This window comes from Trachurus trachurus (assembly GCF_905171665.1).
Source record: "Trachurus trachurus genome assembly, chromosome: 19".
In the NCBI taxonomy this organism is placed as follows: Eukaryota; Metazoa; Chordata; class Actinopteri; order Carangiformes; family Carangidae; genus Trachurus; species Trachurus trachurus.
This window is the reverse complement of record NC_139913.1, coordinates 6,092,031-6,109,456: the sequence shown is the minus strand read 5'-3', so window position 1 is coordinate 6,109,456 and position 17,426 is coordinate 6,092,031. Positions and strand designations below refer to the sequence as shown.

Here is a 17,426-nt window from a genome sequence, read left to right as displayed (position 1 = left end):
GGCACACTCATACGGGACAGAAAACAAACACGAGCATCAAACTGTGCAGTTATTTAAAATAGGACGACTGCTGTCAGCCAATCAGAATCAAGAACAGCCTCTGTGCACCTGTGATGTCGTTCCTGATGTCTTGAGATTCACCTTAGGATGAACTTCAGAGCTGTGTGTGCTCTTACTGACTTTGTGAGTGTGTGTTTTGTGTGTGTGTATGTGTGTATATGTATGTATGTGTGTGTGCGTGTTTCATTTATTTTGCCGATGCAGTAAACTACATCTTCCCAGAAAGCTGCCAGCCCTTAATGAAGGCGAGAGCCTGGTTAGTCCAGTGCTTCAGCTGGGACCCAGAGGAACTAGATTTGTTGGGTAGGAACCAAAACATAGCCCCCACCCCTCCCCAACACCTCTCCTCCACCCCCCCGACTCCCCCTCCTCCTCCTCCACCACTCCCCACCCCCTCCTCCTCCCAAAAGGAAACGACATGACTGAGGCTGATTCATGCTGATGGATTATGATTATTTTACTCATCTCCGTTGACTTTGGTTTTTGTCAGGATGCAGCACTGATTTTTATTAAATGTGGTTTTGGGAAGAAATCAGTGACGGTGAAGGGAAACAGTGCATCAGTGGTGTGATTGTGTGATTATTACCTGTGTTTAAAGTCAGGTGGGAGATGATGAGGTGGATGTATATTATTGATTATACTGTAGCGCTTGAGATTGTACATTTCTTCCTAAAACTACGCATCACAGCTTTAAAATCCATCCTGGGTCTTTTTCATTTAAGTATTTCTGTTTTGTTTTTTTATTTCAGAGGCTTTCAGTGGGCTTCTGATGTCACTGAAAGTAAAGGTTTTGATTGGCTGTTTGGACTTTTTGACTGCGCTTGTTGGGCATGAGCCTTTTCCTCCTCAAGCCGAGCATCATCCTGCTTCCCATGACTTGCTGTTACTTTACCTCACCTTTAAGATCAATCAGTCATCCCACGGTCTTCTTTTGTTTTTTGTTTTTTTTTGTTCTTTGTCTGATTGATTTCCATCGGTGGAAAGAGTTTGGTCACATTATTACTGATCCATGTTGTCACCAACATCAGGAGACTGTTGGACTAATTGTGGTTCGTTATCTCACAATCTATAGACTGTTAAAATCTCATACTTTACATTCAGTGAAAGAATGGGGAGCTTTTATTTTGAAAAACAGATTGAAACTTGTAATACTACTTCTCTATAACATTATATTCTCCACTTTTTCTGTGTAAAAGCAACTCTTTAGCCATAAATTCGACTTTTACAGCCTCTATATTGTATATTATAGTGTCATACACAGGTTTACAGGTGCGATGCAGAAGACAGTAAAAAAAGGACTCCATCACTCACAGTGAGAGATCATTTTTCACATGATTTCCCAAAGAGATGATCAATGAATATAGTTCCTCTGCTCCCTCCATGGTGTGTGTTTTATTCTCTTCTATTCTACTCTGAGTGACCCATAAAAACACAGACGGTCCTCAGGATAGAGTACTGTACGCTCATGCTCCTCTCCTGTGTTGCTCTCATGCCTTGTTTTAAGTCGAGGGCTGTGCAGCTTTCTCCTCTTCACTCAACTCCTCAGACCATTTCATCCGTCCTGTCCTGTCACGTCATGTCATGCCGGCCGGGCCATGACAACGCACTCTGAATGTCCCCATAAAACCGCAGCACCGAACCACAGCTTTCATATCATTACGAAGCTCGTTCACTCCATACCTGGTACAATCTGTTCTCAGACCTGTTTCCTTCAGTGATCCTGCTCACGTTTGTCTTTATCTGTAGAGTTTAAGAAAAGAATATGCATAAAAAGCAACTATACGATTCTCTATATGATATTTCTGGCATCATTTGTGTCAGAGTGAGACTTTTAATAGTCCCTAAATCCTCACAAACACTAATTGGAGGAAGAGAAAGAACTAAGCTCTCTCTATAAGAAATAAGGTAAAACAGAGCTGTTTGTGTTTGGTTTATTTTTTTGTCACTGACCATATCTACTTAACATGACGTGTCCCTCACCAGGCCGGTGATAGTGGAGATCCCTCACTTTGGCTCGATGCGAGGCCAGGAGAGAGAGCTGATCCTGCTGCGAAGCGACAACGGAGAAACCTGGAAGGAGCATCTGTACGACTGTAAGACGGACGACCTCAACCAGCTCCTCAATGGGATGGATGAAGGTAAAACATATGTTCTGAATTTGTCATCTGTTTAAAATGTAGTCTTACAGTGCTGTTGTTTTCGTTTTAGTTCTGACTCAAATGTGTTTTTAAAGCTGCTACGTGTAGATTTGTATGTGATTATTGTATCCTTAAAATTTTTATGATGACAGACTTTTTGCTTTTTCTAATGGGATAAAACATTTCCAGTCAGTGTAACATATTAATTCAGATTCTCATTAGAGGACATTCTATTGTTTTTATAGGGCAAATCAATGTTAATGCCTTTGTTAGATAAATTAAGTAAATGAAGATAATTAAAATACCAAGTTTATGGTGATGTGATGGATTCTGGGCCCAGTTTAAGTAGCCTCGTGGGTAATGTAGTGTCTATCTCCCATCCATCCCTTGTTTCTGTGTTAAATAACATTTCATATGTCATTAAAGGGATAGTTCAGCTTTTTTGAAGTGGGGTTGTATGAGCTACAAATGCCCATTAAGTCCACTAGATGCGGTAGAAAGGTGTCTGCTCTCCCCGACTGAGAAACACCGGTGCATCACGCTGCACAGAGACACAGGCAATACAATGAGGGACAATTAATCAGCGTATTTTCGCCGCCTACGAGAAGTCTTGTCTCAAAATAATACACCACCCCACTTCAAAAAACCTGAATTATCCCTTTAACTCTTTAATAAATGTATTTTTATTCCCCCGAAGAACTGGACCCTCCCGAGGAGCTGGAGAAGAAGAGGATCTGCCGCATCATCACTAAGGACTTTCCACAGTATTTCGCCGTGGTGTCTCGCATCAGACAGGAGACCAATCAGATGGGACCAGAGGGCGGGACTCTGTGCAGCCGGAGCGTCCCATTGGTCCAGGCTTCCTTCCCCGAGGGCGCGTTGACAAAGAAGATCAAAGTTGGACTACAGGTGAGCTGAGTTTCAGTCTGTTTAAGTAATGTCACCAGCAGTAGTTGCTGTATTTCCAGTATAGAAGTAACAGTGAAGGTACACTGCAAAAACTCAAAATCTTTCCAAGAATATTTGTCTTATTTCTTGTCAAAATGTCTCAATTTTAGTCAAAACTAATCTCTTTCCACTTAAAATAAGACTCATTACCTAAAAATTGACTTGTTTTTAGACAGTTTTCACTTGTTTCAAAATAATTTTCAATTGGAATAAGTAGAAAAATCTGCCAGTGAAAGCAAGTTGTTTGTGCTTGTAATAAGAAAGAAAAACTTGCTCAACTGTCAGATTTTTCTACTTATTTAAAGTGGAAAATTTGCTTGAAAAAAGTAAAAAGTGTCTAAAAACAAGCTACTTTTTAATGTGATGAGTCTTATTTTAAGTATAATTAGATTTATTTTGACTAGAAATGACATTTTGACTCGAAATACGACAAATATTCTTGGTAAGATTTCGAATTTTTGCAGTGTACCTCTGGCGTTAGCATTTAGCAGCTCACAGACCGTCGTCTCTTCTCTACCAGGCTCAGCCGGTGCCCGACGAGGCCGTGAAGAAAATCCTTGGTAACCGAGCAACCTTCAGCCCCATCGTTACCGTGGAGCCCAGGAGACGGAAGTTCCACAAACCCATCACCATGACAATCCCAGTCCCGCCCCTCTCAGGGGAGGGGCTTAGCAACGGCTACAAAGGAGACTGCACTCCCTGCCTCCGCCTCCTCTGCAGCATCACAGGTGTGTGTTTGTGTCTAAGTCTTAGAAATTGAGAATGATATTTTTGGAAAGTGAGGAAGGTTTTGGCAGGATTTTCTTTTTTTCAAATGAATGTTTGACTGTTATAATTCCCCCTAATTTTGCATTAGTTCTGTGGATTATACTCTTCAGCAAAGCCAGTCAAATCCGGCATGAAGCAGTGATTTCTGAACTGAATCACTGAGGCACAATAAACACATTGAGCCAGCAAACCAACTCTTGTGTCAAACTCATATTAACCGTTCCTCTCAAGGCTTCCACCTTAACTAACTTACCAAATATGAATATACATCTGGCAACCTCCTGAGTTCAAAGGCTTAATAGCTAATTTGCTACTGAGCTCAACGCATTGAAAAGCATATAAACATACCTGCTAATGTCACCATGGTGATGTTTAACCAAATACCTTGATCTTTTATTTTCAATGATGCATTCAAAAAAATTCAAAAGAGGGAGATGCGATAAATGTGAATCCAGTTGGATATTAAATGTTAAGCTTTGAATTGGACTTTGAAAGAAAGTTCAGATGCTCAAGGATTAAGGGATGCGTACAGTATCATTCAATGTTTCCTCTACGTTAGATAAAAAAAATAAATCGGATCACATTAAAGTAAAATCTTGATGATGTTTTACCTGTATGGCTTGTCTACCAGGTGGTACGTCCCCAGCACAGTGGGAAGACATCACTGGTACAACTCCTCTCACCTTCGTCAAAGACTGTGTCTCCTTCACCACCAATGTTTCTGCCAGGTGAGTCACATGACGACCAGGATAGTCTGTGGGAGAGTTTTTTTTTCTTTATTTTTTATATATATCTGTGTCTGAAACGTTTGTCATTTCTCACCCGTGCAGGTTCTGGTTAGCAGACTGCCACCAGATCCCAGAGACGGTGCCTCTGGCCACGCAGCTGTACAGGGAGCTGATCTGTGTTCCCTACATGGCCAAGTTTGTGGTGTTTGCCAAGATGAACGACCCGGTGGAGTCCCGGCTCAGGTGCTTCTGTATGACGGACGACAAGGTGGACAAGACCCTGGAGCAGCAGGAGAACTTTGAGGAGGTGGCCAGGAGCAAAGACATAGAGGTATATGATCATATTTGATTAATTATCGAATAATAATCTAGTCTAGTCCCGTCAAAATGCAAGTTTTAAGAATACTTAAGCATATTTAAGCAAAATTAATTCTTATGAACCACCCTCTGATGAACATATTACGTTTTTAAATACTTCTTACACTAATTACCAGTTTTTTCCATGCACATTATGACAAGTCAAGTCATGAGTAACTAACACAGTTATTTTATTATTTATTTATTTACATACAGTATTTAGTCCATGTCTGTGGTCCATGTTGTCGAGGTTTAGACATTTAACTCTTTATCTGGAATACAACCTCAAAACCCTGTATTACAGGGTTGCATTAAAGGGATAGTTCAACATTTTGGCAAATTGGCCCATTGCCATAATCCCTATAGTCTCATAACGTTCTGTTATTATCTCATAGCGTGGTGAATGTGCAATTTGTCCACCAGAGCGTTTTGGAGTTGTTGGATTGTGTATTTGATTAATTTGATGAGGGAAACCAAGAAATCCCATTAGCCTCCGTAGCGTAGCTCTGAGCAGCTCACGGCTTGCACCGACAATTAAAGGTAACAAACCTACTGTTATGACTATAGGGATTATGGCAATAGGCCAATTTGCCAAAATGTTGAACTATCCCTTTAAGTTGTTGACTGTGAATGCTGTTCTTACCCTTTCTGTGTGCTCTGTCAGGTTCTGGAGGGCAGACCCATCTATGTGGACTGCTATGGAAACTTGTCTCCTCTGGCCAAAGCTGGTCAGCAGTTAGTTCTTAACTTCTACGCCTTCAAGGAGAACCGCTTGCCCTTCTGCGTCAAGGTACAAAACAGCATGTCCTGTCCTCACTCGTTCATCACCGTCCTTCTCAGGGTGAAATGTGGAGTTGAAACACGGTGGAAAAACTCACTGAAAGTCACTAAAATCACACCAAGGTGTCAAAACACAGCAGAGCTGGGCACAAGACAGCGTTCTGGGCAAAAACAGCAGCAAGCACAAGTTTGTCTCTGTAGTAACATCAGGTTAAGTGGTGACTGTTTTTGCTCTATTTGCCTTTATTGCCCCATTCATCTCGCATTAGCTTTCAATACAACCTAAACCCAGTTAACAGGATATGACCTAGTTCCCTAGTTCCCATTGATCGACCCATTAACTTCACGTTATCCATAATCAATCCTCTTGCATCATATGGTGCTCTTGTTGTGAAAACTATTTGTACTGTGGGAACTAGATCACTTTATTACAGCATCAAAACAAAGTCATGAAAATGTCTTTTTGGTGGCATTTCTTTAATTCTTTCACCACAGTGCCAACAAATTTTGTATTAAAATGTGTTTTTATCATAATAATATCAACATCAGTGCAACAACCTCTTGGTGCACCACTAACAAAGGTTTTCTTTCATTTACCACCATGCTTCACCTGAAAATACGATTCCAAGCATTAATATACAGTGCACAAAGAAATATATAACATTTATTTTAATACACACAATCTTTTTTTACTGTTTGAATCAGTGATAAATCTGCTGATCAATTTCTTAATTAATCAGTTTGTCTATGAAATCAAAAAGATTGCAACACAAGAAAAAATAAATATCCATTACAGTTCCTGTACATACAGTATTTAAATTGTCAGGTTTACTTAAGTCACGAGTCCAAAACCTCAATATTGGTTTAAAATGATAAAAAGCTGTTGCCCAGATGCTGAAATTGATTAAATTATAATTAGAATAGCCACTGATTGTCCATGGATCGACGAATCAGCAGTGACCACCACCTTATGAAGGACTGAGTTTTTAGCTACATAAAGAAGCAATCTTCTCTCTCCAGGTGAGAGACCCGAGTCAGGAGCCCTGCGGTCGTCTCACTTTCCTTAAAGAGTGTAAGACCATAAAAGGCCTTCCACAGACCGCCGTGTGCAACCTGAACATCACACTCCCCGCGGTGAAAAAGGTAAGGTGGCGTTGAACTCACCATTCTCTGTTGTTGTCACCTCCATAACCATAACTCATGGTCAGGGTAGTTTCGGCCCCAATATCACTGATAGAAGAAGGACAGAGAAAGACTTTGGCCAAACTGCCGCCACTGTGTCTTTTATCTGTTTAAAGCTTCTCTCTATGTATATCGGTTATCTATGCAGTGGGTTCTTGTTCATTGGCTGTTTCATTATCTTCCTATCTATCTTTTTGATTTGGATGACATGCTTTTTGGCTGAGGGCTTTTATGCTGAAGGCTTTTTTTTGATTATCAGGCTGGCTTTTTGTGGCTTGAGTTTGCTGTTTTTGCAATTGAGTGTTGGCGCTTTTTACTTATTTTTCTTTATTATTTATTTGGTGTTTGTTTGGTCTGTGTTTGTTTTTTTTTTACTTTTGATTTGCTAAGTTTGCTATAGTGGCTTCTCTTCTCAGTTGGAGCTTCTGTCACTCACTCCTTTTTCACTCCCTGATGTTTCTTTTCCCCCCCTGCTTTCCATGTTACGTTACTTCCCCCCCTCCGTTTCTACAATGCATCTTGGGAACCAGGAAATGGAGTCAGATGCCGAGGATGAGGTAAACCACACCCTCCCCACCATGTGCTGTCCTCTGCGCTAGATCTATAGCGGCCATGCTCTGCTCATCATAGCTTTATTATTTCCGCTTCTATGAGGGCATTAAAAGCTTTCCCTGTTCAAATCAACCTTTAGCTGCTCAGTTTTGCATGACGTATTGTAGATTTGGAGAGATATCTGTTTTATTCTTATCCTTTGCGCTCTATAGTATGTGACATAAGTGGCTTTGGAGTTTAGATATAATTACATTGTACTTTAGTCAAGATTTAACCTTATTAACATTAACTTAAAATTGATTGTAAGTACTTAGAAGTTGGAGCTCATAGCCTTATCACTAACTCAAGCTAATGTGCTTAGCTTGGCAATACCTACTTTAAGAACTTACAAAACTTAAGGCTGTAGTGCAGTGATACCTCTAAAGGATAATTTACTGCCATTTTATGCAACTGTTTAAAATGGGCTTTGTTCTTATGTTAATACCAACTAATGCGGACTACTGGGTTTGCTTTAATTTGACAATATGAGGTCCAAATGTTGCTCATTTGGCAGCACTATACACTATAGGGTGACCTAGAACTGATAGGATTTTGTGTTGTTTGCTATTGTTGCAGACTGAAAAGCCAGAGCGACGTCATACCTTTGCATCCCTAGCCTTACGTAAGCGCTACAGCTATCTGGCCGAGCCTGCACTGAGTGAGTTTGACATTTTCACTAACAAAACCCTTTGATGAGTAATAACAATGCCAGTTTTCGTGATAAGTTAGTTCACAGTATTAACAGTTTTAATTAACCTGTAAAATGCGTAATCAATATGTAGATAGAAATGACTTACCTACTGTAATATATGCATATTTCTCATCCTACATAACTTGCACTGTCCACATGCTTGATTACAACATGGTACATATTTTTGCATGGGTCAATGAGTGGTTTTTAAGTTTTTGTGCTGTGCTTGCTCACGTTGTGAGTTGTGACTTTTTCTGGGTTTGTTTCCACTGCCGAGTTGTAGATGTCAAAATGCAGCAACATCAAAAATTTTTACTTGACCTACCGACACGATGTGTATTGGCATTTTGGAGGGAGGTCAAACAAAAAATTTTCTGTTTTTCATTTGTCCCCCTCTGAGTTGAAAGCTCTTTTTTGGCTTTGTGATGATGTCGCAGCTTTTATGTGGGACAAAAATTGCATGGTAGGAGGTCTTGAGTTTTGAGCCTTCTTTCAGGTTTGTTTTTTCAGTTCTTCTCACTCTCTGCTTGTCAACACTTCTTATCAACCGTGCATGACAAAATGGGAAACACATTTTGTCATATTTTGTTTGTCATGTGATAAACGGAAAATGGAAACTTCTGCAGCCCATGGCTCTATTGTATCATAGTGTCTTTGGGGGAATTTGTCATTATGTAATTTTTGGATCAAACAGATAAAAGGCACTTTAAAAAGCGGATTGAAATCAGAGCCAGAATCCATTCAATGACTTCTGAAGTCCAAAGAGAGTTTTGTGTTACTCCTGGAGCATTTGTCTCGCCATTTTTCTGTTGTCAGTTATTAGTCTATGCCATTGTCTCTGAATTTTTACTTTGCTGCTGAATGTGCTTCATTCAGTTTATTCATTACGTTGTTGTTGCTGTCGTTGTTCTTTGTGTCATCTTCCAATCGTGAATCACACGGGAACACGACTGTTTCTTTTCATCCATCTTCAGTCAATATTCAAATATCTTATCTCAGCACTTCATGAAACTGCTGTTTTTCCTTCCTTGATACCAGGACTGCGTCACTGACCAACTCTTCCTCCTCTGATCTCTTCTTCTTTCACATTTTTTTTCCTCCTTCCCCTTCCCCGACATGATTTTCTGTTATCTTTACTACTCCACATTCTTTCGATTGTTTTTCCCATTCCTTCTACACCATTATTTCTACAAATTCATCTGAAGAAACAGCAGTCGAACGAAGCACAGCAGCAAGAACACTGCCTGCTGGTTACCCTCACAAACCTGTCTTTCCAACCAGACCTTACCCATCATGGTCGACTGCTCCTATTACCGTCCCTGGCCAAACAAGGCCAGGAGTGGGGGGTCCCCTCGGCTCTACCGATTCACCGGCAGGCTCACCAGCTGCTTCTCCATTGAAATCTGCCTGGCCCCTTTCTTCCCCATCACCTGCATGCACTGCAACAATCAAAGCTGCCCTTGGAGCTCAAGCACCAGCACCTTCCCTGTCATCCCCAGTTAAATCAGTTAGCGACAAAGTGTCCTCATCCCCCATCAGGTCTTACAGGACTATGCCTTCTCCCATCAAAACCGTTGTCCAGCAGGGTCAATACCCTGTCCAGGCGTCTGCCAGCCTTGTGTCCTCTGGAAGCCCGAGTAAACACGCCACAGATCCAGCATCCATCAAGAACCTTGCTTCAGCGTACACATCACGGACTTCCCCACTTCACACAATATCCAATGGTCCTGTACCAGACAGATCATCAGCACCCGCTTCGCCAAAGACATCATACAACATGTACAATGCTAATCTGCCTTTTAAAACAGTTGTGACAGAGGCTGTGGCACCAAACGCTCCCTCTGGTAAAAGCATCTCCAGCCTGTCCTCTTTGAAAACCTCTGTAGATTCAACGCTCTCATCCCGAGGAGGTAGAACGTCCCTCTCGTCTCTCTCCTCAACTGGACAGACGACCATGCCTTCCTCAGAACTGTCCATGATGAACGGATCAGTCTCGCCTGTCAAATATCCATCCTCCTCGTCCACGCCATCTTCCCCTTCCTCTCGCGTCATCTCTGAGAGGAGTAGCAGCCTTCAGGAGAGGATTCAGGCCACCACACAGGCGGCAACCTCCGGTGTCAGTGCAGCCATAAATGAAGCTATAGACTCATACTCTGTCTCGGGCTACGGCACTCTCAAAACACTGTCCTCTTCCCGTAGAACTGCAACAGCAAGCTCAGCTTATGGTTCCATGAGATCTGTAGTTGCTGCCCCCGGTGCAGCAGTTTCATCTAATTCGGTGACATTACCTGTGTATTCATTGGTAAACGTCATCCCAGAGGCGCCAGTCAAACCAGGGCCAGGGTCTCTCAAAATGGCACTTCCTGATTCCCCTCGTCCCTCATCCTCGATTTCTTCCTCTCTGTCTTCCTGCGTTACCACATCAAAAATAAATTCCCAATTGAAATCACCCCCGTTCATTACGCCGCCCATCATCCACCCAACGGCAGCCTCCAATCAGGAGATACTAAAAGATGTAGCAGACATGAAAGAGGATCTGATCAGAATGTCAGCTATCCTACAGACAGACACACAGACAGCAGCCAAAACTGTCCAGACATCAAATACTGGTACTCCTAAAGAGAAGAAGTTAGAGGAGGAGGAGACATATACTCTGGTTGAGAAAGTGAAAGAAGATTTAGTGAAAGTCAGTGAAATATTACAGAAAGATATCATGAGTGAAGGTAAGGCAGGTAAGGCAGGTAAAGAGAGAGCCTCAGAGGATGAATGGGAGGAATTTTCCAAAGACGAGATTGAGGAGGCACAAAGAAGTTCTCTCACAGACTATTACCCACAGTTTGATGAAAATACACTCCTTCTCAAACGCCAATCTATGTCAAGCAGAGACTTAGAGTTAGCGAAAGTGGTAGACTATTTAACAAATGACATTGGTGCCAACTCTCTCTCTAAAATGTCAGAGTTGAAATCTAAGTACGAGGAGGTGACAAAAAGGGATGGGGAGGAGAAACAGAAACGTGTTCTTAAACCATCAATGACGATACAAGAGCACAAACTCAAAATGCCTCCACCAGTTTCAGGCATGCTTAGGTCGCCCTCAGAGAAAGACCTGAGTAAACTTGCTGAGTCATATCAACAGGGGTCTGAGACTATTTTGGAATCACCCGAGGACCTGTCTCATGAGCAGGATAAAAGTCCCTTGTCAGACAGCGGGTTTGAGACCAGGAGTGAAAAGACACCGTCTGCACCTCAGAGTGCAGAGAGCACAGGACCTAAGCCTTTATTCACAGATTCACCCATCCCTCCCTGCGTAACGGAGACCAGGACCGAAGTGGTCCATATCAGGAGCTATGAGCAGCCTGATGATCTTTGTGAGCCTCTTCTCATGGAGGATGCACCATCTGCTCCTCCTGCTATAGAGCCAGATCCAGTTTTAGTAAGCTCTACTAAAGCCCTACAGATGAAAATGCCAGAAGACGACCCCATGATGAACAAAAGCATGTGTCTAAAAGAGGAAACTCATATTACTACAACCACTAGAATGGTCTATCACAAGCCCCAACTAACTGATGGTGCTGAGATGAGAGAGGAGGGTATGTCAGTCAGAGATCTCATGAAGGCTTTCCAGTCAGGTAGGGATCCATCTAAAGAGCTGGCAGGGCTTTTTGAACACAAGGCTAGCCAGGATTCTGTCAAAGGTGATGAGCTGACCCCTAGATTCCTAGACAGGGACATGAAATCCAAACCCAAAGTTGAAAGGATAATTGAGGTTCATATTGAAAAGGGGCACAGCACAACAGAGCCAACTGAGGTTATTATCAGGGAGACCAAAAAACATCCAGAGCTTTACGTCTACAAAGGGGACCGTGGATTTAGGGAACTTACTGATTACGATGAGGCCCAACAGGAAGAGGAGGAGCTCACTGCCGAAGAATCCCTGCCCTCCTTCCTGGAAACATCTCGCGTGAACACCCCAGTGTCGCAGGAGGAAGACAGTCGCCCAAGCTCTGCCCAACTGATGGCAGATGATTCGTATAAAGCCCTGAAACTCTTGAGCCAGCACTCCATAGAGTACTGTGATGATGAGCTGTCAGAGATCAGAGGCGAGTCCTATAGGTTTGCTGAGAAAATGCTTCTGTCTGAGAAACTTGATGTGTCCTCAACTGCTCACTCTGACACAGAGGATTCGGCAATGACGACTGACAAGAATCGTCTAATTTATGAGGAGGTTGGTGGCCATAGCACTGAGAGCATCGGTCATCAGCAAGGAAGCCCCAAAAGAGAGTATGTCTCTAAGTCATCCAAAGATGGTTCCCCTAAATCTGGCAAATTCATGCACAGGGATGAACCCCCTCCGTTTGATAAAGTGACAGTGCTCCATTACTCCACAGATCAGGGCAGTCCCAAGCATGCAGTTTGGATGAGATTTACAGAGGATAAGCATGACAGAAGCAGGGATAAGCTGCTTTATGAGGATAGGGTGGACCAATCTGTGAAGGAAGCTGAAGAAAAACTCAGTGAGGTATCGCAGTTCTTCCGTGACAAAACAGAGAAGCTCAATGATGAGCTCCAGTCCCCTGAGAAAAAGCCTATGAGGCGAGAGGTAAAGGAACCAAGGTCCTGGCCTAACTCAGCCTGCAGTAGCCCGGAGAAAACACAGCAGAAACCTAAGGCAGGAGAAGACGGATTCAGTAAAAGCAAACTCAGGGAGCCTCCAGTTGGTAAAATGTTTGTGAGCTCCCCAATAGCTGAAAAGAAAAGCTCTAGTTTACCAAGCAGCCCCCAGAAAAGTGTCACCCCTCATACCAGTGATGATACAATTAAACAACAAACTAAGACCAGTGAATCTGCACCGTCTTCTCCTGCTCATGTAAAATCAACATCCAAGGTTAGTGCTGTGAGAATGAAGTTTGAATCAGAGGCTCAGAAACAAAGTCAGTCTAGTCCAACTAAAATCCCCCCTCCAGTGCAGCCAAAACCTTCAGTAAAGAAATTACAGGAGAGCAAACTTCCTGTTTATCAGTTATTTGCCGGAGGAAAAGCATCAAAAGAAACATCAGAAAATGAAAGCTTGCAAAAGGATGTTGTGCAGGATAAACGTGCTGCCACAGAGAGCAGTAAACCTGCTGCAATATCATCAGCATCTAAATCCCCAAAACATGTAGGAGAAAAACTACCAAACAAAAACATCTCAGAGGCCCCCATACGAAGACCAGTTGTTGAAACTGAGACTGATAAAGCAACTACTAAAGGGAAAGATATCCATTCCAGTATTACTCAGGAAATCAAAGAAAGCAATAAAGTCCAGAACATTCAGACATCTATTGTTCAGGACGCTGTTAGATTACTAGAGAAAGGGAGTGATGCTAAAAAATACCAACAAATAACGAAACGTGAGCCTGCTGCTTCCACAGAAGTAAAATCTGAGCTGCCCAAGAAAGATAGCGAGGAAACGCTAAATAGAAATCTCAGAAAAAAGACTGAATCTCAAATTCCCGTAAGAGCAACCTCTACTTTAGATAACGACCTCACAAAGAAACAGGCCGTAACTAAACCCTCGCAGATACCTACACTATCCAAGACCAAAGCACAGATGAGTCTTGAGACAACCCCAGTAAAAACAGATGAAAATATAACCTTTGAAATTCTGGATAATGCACCCAAAGATTCCAACTCCAATAATCTTCCGAGCCCCAGAGAAATGCTGGAGAATGTCTTAATTCCTCCAGCTGCCACAACGACCAAAGAGAACTTCAAGGGCATCAAAACATTACCTGTTTATGTCAGCGTCCAGGTAGGCAGGCAGGCAGAGAGGGAGGCCAAAGGATCACTGTACACAGTCAAACAGAAATCCAACTCAGCACTCAGCCCCATAAGCCCAGAGGATGACACACTAGAACAGGTGTCATTCATAGACAGCTCAGGTAAAAGCCCCATCACACCAGAGACCCCCAGCTCTGAGGAAGTTAGCTATGACCTCACGGTCAAGACCCCTGATGGCTTTCTGGGATTCCTGACAGGGCAGCCCAGTCCCATCATGGAGGTATCTGAGGAATTGGAGGCAGATGACCAAGGCAAAGTTTTCTCTTTTAAAGATGCCTTACCAGAAAAGAAAACTGGTATTCACACCACCCAAGCAGACCTTGATAATGCTAATAAGCAAGAAACAGAACTTAATGATAACCTGCAGGAATTAGCCAATAGATTGAACCAGCAAGAGACAACAACCAATGGCGAGTATGATGAAATAACAGAGCAGGAGCATCATGATGTCTCAAAAGACAAAGGTATTGCATATATTGAATTCCCTCCCCCTCCCCCTCTAGATTCAAACTCAGAAATTTCCGACGCAGAAAGGAAAGGTTCCTGTGCCTCCTCAGAGACTGAGACAGAAATGATGGAGGTGAACTTACAGGAAGAACATGACAGGCATCTGCTGACTGAGCCAATTATACGAATCCACCCTCCTTCCCCGGTACCTCCTGGGGAAGACGACAGTCAGTCAAACGGTGATGATGAGGCAGACACCGATGACGATGAGTCAATCTTTCAACCGATTCCTTGTAAGAAATTTACTTTCAAGGTTCCTGAGGAAGAGGACAGGAGGAAGGAGAAGGAAAAGGCTCTTAAACCCAAAAAACATGACAAAAATGGAAACAACAAAGAACTTAATGGTGGGACCAATGGGACCAATGGGACCAATGGCTCCAGTGGATCCAATGGATCCAATGGTTCTAAAGGTTCTAATGGAAAAGCAGAGGACTATGATTATGAGCAAAATGGAAATGACCAGTCAATAACAGACTGTTCATTAGCCACAACTGCTGAATTTTCTCATGACACAGATGCAACTGAGATAGACTCTCTAGATGGATATGAACTCCAGGATGAGGATGATGGCCTGTGTGAGCAGGCAGATTTACGGCTGTTTGGTCTTCCAGACAGCCGGAGAGACGTCTGGGCAACAGACACATTTAGGTCCACTGACCGCTCTTTTCCTCCGACCAAACTTGAAGTTATAGAGGAGGAAAAAACCCCAGAGGAATGTCAAAAGGACACTTTCAAAAAAGATGCTTCCTCAGATGGTGGTAAACCTGATGCTAACGGTAAAGATGGGGTTACAAGTAAGGAGCAAAAACCCTCAGATAAAGAGGGATTTTCAGACACTTACTTTAGTTATAAGTTAGAGGAGGAGTTTAACTCTCCTTTTAAGACTGTTGCCACTAAAGGGCTAGACTTTGACCCCTGGCCCAGTAAAAGTGGAGAAGAAGATATCGTTGACATGGGAGGCACAAGGGGAAGCAATGGTGAGCCTAAGCCTTTTGGACTTGCAGTGGACGAACAGTCTCAGGCCACAACACCAGACACTACCCCAGCCCGAACGCCAACGGACGATAGCACGCCGACAAGCGAGCCAAATCCATTCCCCTTCCATGAAGGGAAGATGTTTGAGATGACACGCAGTGGTGCGATTGACATGAGCAAGAGGGACATGGTGGAGGAGAGGCTCCAGTTTTTTCAGATTGGTGAGCATTACTACTCGGCGGGCAGGTACAGTGTCAGAGACTCAGAGATAAACGCCTCCTCACAACACAGGGATCAATTTAGTGCTCAGGATCCCACAGATACCTCAATAGTCCCTCAAGTCTCCATTCAGACTACCACTGTGCAGCTAGAAATATCAAATCTGGCTAGCAGTTACAGCACATGCAAAGACTCAACTTCCAATACTGAGCCTACATTTTCCACTTTTAGATCAGGATTCAAGTTGTCATCTGATAAAACATATGATGCATCAAATAACAGTTCTAAATGTAGAACAACAGGCACCTTTGATAATATAACCTCAGAATCAGCTGTAGATAGTTCTTACTCTGTGACCTCAAACACAGATTGTTCTAATTTTACTACATCATCAGGCGTGACAGATTATTTTTCAGTTCCTTCAGGTATGTACAAACAAAGCGACTATTTGGATTGGATCTCAGAAAGTCAGAACAGTTATCACCAAAGCACAGATTACTCTTTCGCACCTTCACAACAGACACAAAGTAGCAATACCAGTAGCAACGTCCCTGTCTCCCAGTATGTCCAATCAGATGTCGCTCAGGCCGGAAGTATTGTGTTCAACATGTTGTCCGCTGGACTGCAGGAGATCAGCAGGATAGAAGCGTCCTTCAACCAGCTAGAGGTGAACAGCAGGGAAGGCAGGATTTGTCCTAATGTAGCAATAACAAACATGGCAGCCAAAGAGGTCAAACCTCAGATATGCAAGTCCAGGTTACCAGTGAGGGTGCCCAGCCACAAACTATGCAGCCACAGTCGACCAAGAGTGAAAGACGAGGCACAAAAAAACGCAGATAAATTCAAAGTCAGGGAACATACGATACATAAAGTCAGGGAAAGATTGGACCCTTTTGAGAATTTATTTCCTAAATCTAAAATCCCAGTGATGAAAGCCATTAAATACCCTTCTTGTTCCCGGGAGAAGAAGCAAGTCAGAGCCAAATCTTCAGTGACTGAAAGAGGCATTAAATCTAGCAGGGATAATAAGCAGCAGCAAATTAAAAGCAGATCCAGCACCGAGCAAAGATCTAGTTCAGTGAAAACCCCGAGAAGAAGTAGCACAAATGAGTCTGCGAGAAAGAACAGCGTAGTGATCTCGAAAAACTTTAAAACGAGGTCTGTCACTAGACAGGTAGCTATCCCTGTGGACCAAACCATTCCCAAGGAGGCTGAGACAAAGTTAGAGGGGAAAACTCTGCCCACTGAGGACGAAGAGAGCTGCAGCCTCAGCACTACCAGGAACACTTCCCTGTCAGAGCCATCTAGAGCCTCTAGAAGTTCCTGCCCCTCACGCACCTCTACCTGCACCTCCACCACCACCACCACAACACCAACACCATCTGCTAGAGATGTGAGAGCTGAGGTTGAGCAGGCCAGCAGTGAGAGGATGAGGAGGAGGAGCAGGAGGAAGAGTAGGCGGACACATGGAGGGAAGGAGCAGGAGCACAAGGAGGAAGGGAGTCAGGTTGAACAACCAATCACGGCTCCTGTCACGGAGAACCAGACTAGTTTGTAAACTCTTTCTAAACACTTATTTATATACTTTATCTTTCTCTATGAGATGCATGTAGCTGTTGTGGGTGCTTTGTGATGTGACGTCGTAAGTGTAGCTGTCACTTC

General features: G+C 43.1%; 2 protein-coding genes across 2 annotated transcripts in view; both read left to right on the top strand.

Annotated features, from left to right (window-relative positions):
- Nucleotides 1-17,426, top strand: part of LOC311002319 (ankyrin-1-like) — a 173,589-nt gene that overhangs the window by 139,262 nt on the left and 16,901 nt on the right. Inside the window, exons 30-38 of the mRNA XM_083993649.1 lie at nt 2,044-2,198; nt 2,896-3,107; nt 3,667-3,874; nt 4,546-4,642; nt 4,745-4,973; nt 5,664-5,789; nt 6,800-6,922; nt 7,492-7,518; nt 8,129-8,210. Coding sequence (XP_083849775.1) covers nt 2,044-2,198; nt 2,896-3,107; nt 3,667-3,874; nt 4,546-4,642; nt 4,745-4,973; nt 5,664-5,789; nt 6,800-6,922; nt 7,492-7,518; nt 8,129-8,210 — 1,259 coding nt within the window. The remainder of the gene's footprint in view (nt 1-2,043; nt 2,199-2,895; nt 3,108-3,666; nt 3,875-4,545; nt 4,643-4,744; nt 4,974-5,663; nt 5,790-6,799; nt 6,923-7,491; nt 7,519-8,128; nt 8,211-17,426) is intronic.
- Nucleotides 8,576-17,422, top strand: LOC311003093 (ankyrin-3-like; the record flags this gene model as incomplete). Its single annotated transcript, XM_083994778.1, has 2 exons — nt 8,576-8,600; nt 9,449-17,422. 2 exons carry the CDS (start codon nt 8,576-8,578, stop codon nt 17,320-17,322), a joined length of 7,899 nt encoding a protein of 2,632 aa, XP_083850904.1. The 3' UTR covers nt 17,323-17,422.